The sequence below is a fragment of the Phacochoerus africanus genome, chromosome 10 (genome assembly GCF_016906955.1).
Source record: "Phacochoerus africanus isolate WHEZ1 chromosome 10, ROS_Pafr_v1, whole genome shotgun sequence".
NCBI lineage: Eukaryota > Metazoa > Chordata > Mammalia > Artiodactyla > Suidae > Phacochoerus > Phacochoerus africanus.
The window spans coordinates 70155941-70164408 of NC_062553.1; the positions used below are offsets into that span (position 1 = coordinate 70155941).

The 8468-nt window shown below is 38.8% G+C and overlaps 1 protein-coding gene across 2 annotated transcripts; it reads left to right on the top strand.

Moving 5' to 3' along the window:
* The first annotated feature begins 53 nt into the window (after nt 1–53).
* Nucleotides 54–8024, top strand: EPGN (epithelial mitogen). Of its 2 annotated transcripts, XM_047798254.1 has the most exons (6): nt 54–172; nt 691–780; nt 3590–3710; nt 4721–4873; nt 5533–5595; nt 6689–6750. In XM_047798254.1, the coding sequence occupies exons 1-5, from the start codon at nt 130–132 to the stop codon at nt 5576–5578; spliced, it is 453 nt and encodes a 150-aa protein (XP_047654210.1). In that variant the 5' UTR covers nt 54–129; the 3' UTR covers nt 5579–5595; nt 6689–6750. The 2 variants fall into 2 exon arrangements, with proteins under 2 accessions (XP_047654210.1, XP_047654209.1); XM_047798253.1 differs by lacking the exon at nt 5533–5595 and having other exon boundaries at nt 6689–8024.
* The last annotated feature ends 444 nt before the right edge of the window (nt 8025–8468 follow it).

The window sequence follows — 8468 nt, forward strand, 5'->3', positions numbered from 1 at the left end:
ATTGGTAAGAACCTGCCAGATGATGCCTCATGAAATATAAATGCAACAAAGCCTCCGACAGCTCAATAAAAACCTTCCACCCGTCGGTCTAGGAGGATAAGAGCAAGATACTGTTAACGAGTGCTGGAGATGGCTTTCAGAGTTCCAGTCTCAGTCTATCTCTTATTCAATGGTAGGTCATTTCTTTTTGTTTTGTTCCTTTTGTGTCAGGCTGAAAGGTGAGCAGGATTTGTTTCTTCCGTATTAGAGAGAAGTTGGCTTTTAACACTTGTTCTTCATCAGGAAGATCCAAGCAAGGATTCTGTGAATGGATTTAGTTTCTTATGTAGTTTCTGATACATTTGAACACCTCTCTTTTCTGAGACCTTGAAAATGTTTGTTCTATACCACCGAAGAGGAGTTAATCCATTTTAACTATGATATGATAGCATCCTTGTGACTGAATGAGTTTGTAAATGTATTTACTTTCTCTTAACAATTAATTTTCTCTTTTCTATAACTATAATGGAGTCAGTGGAATTGATATGGATGAGAAACTGTAAGGAAATTGCCCTTGTCAGGTAGTGGGCTTCAGATGTAAATGAGTTAAAAATAGAATAGATGTAGGGAAAACTAGCCTGACTTTGGATCTGTTGCTTGTACATAGAAGGAGGCTCACCTGCTAAATGCCTTTCCCCCTCCTTCATACAGCAATGACGGCATTAACTGAAGAGGTAGCCAGGACGCTAACACCCCCAACCACAACCCAGCAAAGTAACTGGACAGTTAACAAAACAGAAGGTATTTTCTCTGCACCTTTTTGTATTTCAAGTGACTTTCTGCTTTTAACGTTTGAGAGAAATTTGGATGGTGATAAAGCAACTTTGGAAATTAAAAACATATGCATTTATTATTAGACCATCTTTTATCAGGACGCCATTAAATGGAAGTGACAGGTAAATGTGTCAGCAAAGAATTGTCTTTTTAAAAGGAGGAAGTGAGGCAAAATGAGAGCAAGTTGGCTTTACTTACTGTCCTGAAGCTGAAACAGACCACTCTTCCTGCCGGATTCCTGCTGGGTTCCTAGCAACCCGGAGGCAGTTTGTCCCCATTTTGGCATCTTGATGAAAGGCTATATTTTAACCTGTGATTATGAGTTTTGCAGCCAAAGAAGTTATGGCTACCAGATGAAGCCTTAATTTACTTTCCCTCATCTTTGGGAAGATCTTTTTTCTTGTTTGCTTTGGCAGGGAAGCAGGGGGGTTATTGTTGCTTTGGTATACGTTATAAGTCCTAATTTTTGTTGTTGATGGTGGTGATATATTTTCTTTCCTATTTTAATATTATTATTACTAAAATAGTTTCTGGTCACCAGGGAGCATCACCCTTTTCCCAAACTGTTTGCCCACTTAGAGGTGAACTTGGGAAGCTTCTCAGAGCGAGGCAAATTAAAAAAAAAAAAAAAGTCAAGTACTTTGTTTCTGAGTATGAATGACAGTAATATTTAAGTGATTTTCATTTCACCAAAATTTTTAAATTAAAAAATCACTTAAGACATTTTTCCCTTTTGAGTTTTTAATCTCCATCAATTTGCAAAACAAATTAGTGTGGGTTTTAGAATAAATTTTATCCAAATTCTTCATGTTTTTTGAGCCTTTGAACCAAGAGCAAACATCTTCATTGGAAGATAACACTGTAGAAAATTAAAGAAGTACAGTTTCCCCTCATTTTTCTTCCCTAATAGTGAACTGCAAGTCAAAGTGTCCAATTTACAGGTAATAATAATGGAAGAAAGGGATTGAATATATCACCTCAGTGGTTTTCCCTTTGCTTTTTTGATTGGAAGAACTTTAGTTTTTTTCCTGCTTTTTATTTAACTTAAACAATCTGAATCTGGCATCTTAGGAAAATTTTCATGAAGTTATCACTAATATTCTTCTCCTTAGTGGAAAGATGAATCTCTAGTCTCTTTGGAGATGTCTTCTTTCAATGCTCACATTTTCTAGCAAGTCTTAGTGCAGGCTTGGTTAACTGAACTTATTTAATCTTGAAATGGGAAGATTAAATGGTTTATAATGGGCCATTCTCACTGCTTTGGAATTAATTACTAAAATGAGAAATTATATTTACTATACCACATTCAACAAAACAAATGTGAATTTTAAAGTGATGTGTGTTCTCAACCAAAATCAAGTAATACCACACAGTATCTTGTTGGTGCCTTGGTATCTAAAGAGTTAGTATTTTCAATATAAAACACATGCCTTTTTAGATCTATTTTTTCCTAAAAACAAACAAAGATGATTCTCTTAATCTACTTAGGCAAATACGGTATAACATTATAACGAGGGATGAGAAGATATATTTATTTATAAAAATGACAAAATAAAATGCCATTAATTCTGCTTGAGAGAATTTAAGAATCAGTAATGAAAGCATACCAAAAACACTAAGTTATGCAGTTTTCCCCAACTGTCCTTCCCATTGCATAAACCTCAAGGATAGTATAAATATATGTCTGTAGTATATCGGGGAGTAAGCATCCCGAAATACATATATTTTGCCACAGTACAGCTTCCCAAAAGGACATTTCCCATAAAGAAGCTTCTGGACTGTTGACCATAAAAGTTTTGCCATGTGTGGTCCCTTGCATAGTGTTTGAGCTAGAAATCAAAACTCCATGGCTTTCCTCGCAATCTCATAATGCCTCTTAAATGAGTAAATATTCTAATTAACATTCGAAGGTATTGTCTTAGCTGTGTTAAGCCTGAGCCATAAGTTGTTTCTGGCTTTATGTATAGGTCATAATAATACCTCTTCTGAAATCAGTTTGGAAAAATGCTCCTTTTCACTAGCCACTTAAGGTAGTCCACATAAGAAGAGGAAGGGGTGGGGAGTTCCCATTGTGGCTCAGCGGGTTAAGAATCTGACTGGTATCCATGAGGGTGTGGGTTCAATCCCTAGCCTTGCTCAGTGGGTTAAGGATCTGACGTTGCCATGAGCTGTGGTTTAGATCACAGATGAAGCTCTTGTCTGGTGTCACTGTGGCTGTGGTGTAGGCTGGCAGCTGCAGCTCTGATTCGACTCCTAGCCTGGGAACTTCCATATGCTGCAGGTGTGGCCCTAAATAAATAAATGAATGAATAAAAGAAGAGGAAGGGGGGATTCTCATCTCACTCTTCTCTGGGGAGGAAAGAGAAGTCAGGTTCATTATTTCACAAACATAAATCCAAATTTTCCTAAGTGCTGACTTCTCAGGTGTAGAAGGAAGGATGAAAAAATTGTATAAACACTTGCATATTTATTGGCATCCAGACACACTTCACAAGGCTTGCCCGGGATAGTATGCTAACACTCGACTCAGTGCTGCCACCTTTTGGCAAGCTTGTATCAATACCTCACATAGTTTCTAAAGAATGCTTAATTAACGTCTACATGATATTAACCCAACCTTCGTAAATATAACCTGCCAAAGGAATCAATCAATAGTTCAAATGACAGGGTGCTCAACGAATACTCTTCAAAGTCAAGGCCATTTTGCATATTGTTACAATCAGCTATAAAAGTGATGCCCCACCTCATTTGTTAATATTGTATCTCATTTTTCTAGCTGACTACACAGAAGGATCCATCGCCTTGAAGTTCCCACATCCTTGCCTGGAAGACCACCACAGTTACTGCATCAATGGTGTTTGCGCATTCCACCACGAGCTGGAGACAGCTCTCTGCAGGTAATTGCAAAGAACTTCCAGGTCCTAGAGACGGGAGAAGGAGAACATATGCCTCCTCTCACATGGTGCTTCAGATGGTACGTTTCCACATGCCTCCCTCTTATCTAGTAAAAGGGTACATGATCTGAACAAAATTCACCAATTCTCTTTGTATTTGAATATCTAAGGACTCTTTTTCTAATCTACCTAATCTTCTTTACTCAAAAAATATGGTTCCTGGATTAGCAGCACCTGTGTAACCTGGGAGCTTCTTAGAAATGCAGAAGCTTGGAGTTCCCATTGTGGCAGAGTGGAAACGAATCTGACTAGTATCCATGAGGATGAGGGTTCAATCCCTGGCTTCACTTAGTGGGTCGAGGATCCAGCATGGCCATGAGCTGTGGTGTAGGTCACAGATGTGGCTCAGATCCCACATTGGTGGCCCATGGCATAAGCTGACAGCTGCAGCTCCAATTCAACCCCTAGCCTGGAAACTTCCATGTGCCACAGGTTTGGCTCTTAAAAAAAAAAAAAAAAAAAAAAAAAAGCAGAAGCTTGCCCTGTACCTCAAAATGACTGAATTCAAGCCTATACTTTAAGAACATGCAAAAATGATTCTGAGTTGTTATGGGCTGATCATAGAATGAAATGAAACAGACTATGACCAAAACACTTCAGGAACATAAAACTCTGGATCAATGGAGACGCTATTTATTTTATGACCACTGATTTGCTCAGCATCCTCCCATGAAAGAGTAAGTTAACAATTTTCTAGATAAACGCAGGCAGGGGTACTACCTTTCCCTTTTACCAGTGAGGAAAGCTGCATTAATATGGGGTTGTAATCAAATGATTATCATAAAATACACAGTTTCTTCAATACTTTTAATAGGTTGACTCTCGTTTGGTATTTGCCTCTTTAATTAAAATTGCTTACTTTTTGTTGAATTTTTTTCATTCTTTAATATCAGTCATTTGTGTTTCTATCATAATGAGGTTTAAAATGATATATTCTTCTCTTTTTTTTAAAGGTGTTTTACTGGTTATACTGGAGAAAGGTGTGAGCACCTGACCTTAACTTCATATGCTGTAGATTCTTATGAAAAGTACATTGCAATTGGGATTGGAGTTGGATTATTATTAAGCGGTTTTCTTCTTATTTTTTACTGCTACATAAGAAAGAGGTATGAAAAAATTATGTCACTGGACCCTCCTTCATTTGAAAAATATTTATTGAGCCCCTGCAAAGTACCAGGCATGGACATATATAATTTTTTTGGTAAAAAATATGGCTGTAAATCTGGCAAGTGCCTGTCTATTTGTTTTGATGCCTTTTCCCATAAACCAGATAAGAGGTAATAATGTACCTGCAATTTGAATAGGATAGCTCTGATCGATAATTTCCCTTCATCCTCGTCTCTATCTACATGCTTCAAAGTAATATATGAGGAGGACAGTCAGCCCACAAGGGTAAAGATTAAATGTGTCTTGTGCACAATTATATTCAGAGCCAAATACCATGTCTGGCACACAATAGACACAGTAAATGTTTGTTGAATGAACAAGTCCAAAAATGAGTATTGGAGTTCCCATCGTGGCTCAGGAGTAATGAACCCGACTAGGATCCATGAGGATGTGGGTTCAATCCCTGGCCTTGCTCAGTGGGTTAAAGGATCCGGTGTTGCTGTGAGCAGTGGTGTGGGCCAGCAGCTGGAGCTCCGATTTGACCACTAGCCTGGGAACCTCCATATGCTGCAGGTGCGGCCCTAAAAAGCCAAAAAAAAAACAAAAGAGCATTAAGTGAATCCAAATGTGTGACAATTTTGGGCCATTTTCCTCCCAGACCTCAAGGAGTATTCAGGAGATACCGTCTACTGCTAAAAGCTTAAGAGATAAGTTTGATCCAGTAAGTATGAATCACTCATGTATTAATTATTAATTATTATTTCTGGCTTTTCCATGCTGATAAGCTTTCCTTAAATCCATGTATAAGGAAAAGTCAGGAAATAATGTGAGATACAGTAACGAAAAAGGTATAAATGCATTTCCCATGCTGTACTTTCTTAACTAAGTTGTCATTTTTAAAATGACCAAAAATGACTGTACAAAAGAAAAACAATTATTTGCTTAATAATTACATCTTAGAGAGAATAAAATCTGTTGTATCAGTTGCCTAAGAGATCAAGAAAGAAAAGAAAAAGGAATAAGACCTTTTAATATTAACAAGACAGCTGAAGGTCAGGTTCCCTAGAAACTGAACCTAAGATAGAAATTCTTCTATGAGGGAGCTCCAGTCGTGGCTCAGTGGAAATGAATCTGACAAGTATCCATAAGGACGCAGATTCAATCCCTGGACTTGCTCAGTGGGGTTAAGGATCTGGCATCACTGTGAGCTGTGGTGTAGTCACAGATGAGGCTCGGATCCCACATTGCTGTGGCTGTGATGTAGGCCAGCAGCTGTAGCTCCAATTCGGCCCCTAGCCTGGGAACCTCCATATGACCCTTAAAACAAAAAAAAAAAAAAAAGAGAGAGAGAGATTCTTGTGTGAGTTCTTAGGTGACCTATAATGAAGTAGGAAAGCTAGAGCAGAGGAAGAAGGTAAGCAAAGATATAACTTCAGATGAAGTCTACCCTCAGCCTGATTCCACAGGGAGACCTAGAACATGAATAGCATTGAAGATTCATCCCAGAAAGTTGAGGGATCTTGGTTTTAGTCCCCAGCGTCATCTGGCATGGGTATCAGGATGCTCCCAGTGGGGTAAGGGCAAGGGGCTTAGAATCGCCCAGGAATATTCAGGCCAAGTCCTCAGTTGGCCAAGGACAATCTTCTCGAGAAGGATAGTGCTGTGGATCTACTGCCACCCACAGCTGCTGGGGGCTGGGTCTCCCAGTGGGTAAAAGGGGAAATGGGTGGGGAACCAAAACCAACCTGTATATAATCTCCAATAAGCTACACAATAGCTGTCAAATTCACATGGCAACTAATGCTCTGTTTTAGGTGTTTAAACCTGAAATCACCTTACAACATCTGTTCTGGAGGAAGACCACTGTGAGGCCATTGAAAGAAGTTTTCATGAGGCCCTTGTAAAAATCCCTGGGCCCCAAATGGAAATCTTCAAGTGAAACAACAAAACTTCCCAAGCTAACAAGACTTGAAAATAAAAGAAGATGGGCTCGTGATGAAACGAGAAAATAAGTTTCAACACGGATCCTTAGACTTTGCCACTGTTAGAGTGACATGGGAGCCCAGAGGACAAGCTACAGTGACAGAAGTCAAGTTCATAGTCCTTCTTTGGGTTTGTTGCTGTTGTATGGTTATTGTTCTCGCTGCAGAGAGACTGAGTTAAAACTCAGATAAAACATAAATGTTTCTGACTATGTCAGATGTCAACTTTCAGGGGAACAGTGATCCACCTGCAGCCAACCAAAGTCATGTCAGTCTTGAGGTCTTCATTTCGCTTGCTGCCAGTATTTTGGATCAACGCTCTATGGACCGAATCCCACACATGCTGCTTTCATGGTGTCTCAAAGAATGTGATGGCAACTATTTGGAAGATTTCAGTGTTATGGCACCTCCAGTGAACCAAACATGTTCTTCTTTCTAAGCTAGAGAAAAGAAAGTGGAGTGTCCAAGGCAAATATAAAGCATACCTAGCTCGTGACAACACTGTGAAATGTGGAATAAGCTAAAGAGTTTCTGATGACTGAAAGCTCTCTGGATATTGAGCCCTACAGAGGCAGAACATCTTTGTTTCTGCATGGATTATAAAACTTTGTGTTAGACTCACTGGCCCCAGAATGCTTATGTCCATCACTTTCTCCTATTGTTAAGGACTATCTCTTTGGACTGAAATTCTAAAATTCTACCAATAAATAAAATTCTGCACTTGGCTCTGAAATAGAAACTGAAGAATATGACATAGGAATTGTTCATCAGCCAAAAGCTGATTACCATTTCTGAATACCTGATAGAAAATGGAGCATTGGTAGAAATTGGTAGAAATAATGATTTGAGAGTTAAGAGCCTTCCTCTTTAATCATATTTCTTCCACCTAAAGAGTCTTGTGCAGGTCCCTTAATTTCTTTTGGCTTTGATCTCATTTTCCACAAAGTCTGTCTAGCTCTCAATCTGACAGTGAGAGAAAAGAGAAAATCTTCCATATCTGTGTTGCAAGTGGAACTATTCTCAATCTCATCTCTGTCCCTGACCTCACCTCTAACCCCAAAACATACCACTGGCTATTGTCTTAGGTGTATATTTTAGTGTTTGGCTTGTAAAACCATAATTTAAGACTTTGTTTTTAAAAGAAGTAAAACATGAAATTAAAGCATAATAAGCTCTAGCCTTTTCTTTTATTTTTAGAGTCAATCTAAAACAATGGACTTGTTTTTTCTATTGTGGTATAGATAAACAAAATAATCTTGATCATGAGATGGGTTAAAAGAGAATCAAATGTGACTAGTTGACAAGGGAAGCCTAGGAACAAGCCTTTCTCTTATATCAAGTTGTGACTTTTCATTCACTTCTCATCAAGGCTTTGTGTTCCTGTTCTGCTTTCCTTTGAGGAGTAGGCATTTCACTTGCTTGTTTTTCCTTAGGGAGCAATTTTATGCCGGTGAATCGCAGGTCAGCACTTTCTGTGTGATCTCACAGAGTATGCAGAGGTTACATCATACCAAGGAGTGGGGACACGGAGGATCCTCCCAGTGACTCCCAGACCACGCCTAGAAAGCTGGGCTTTTCCTGAGCTTTTCAAAAAGGTGTTAAAAATGTTGGG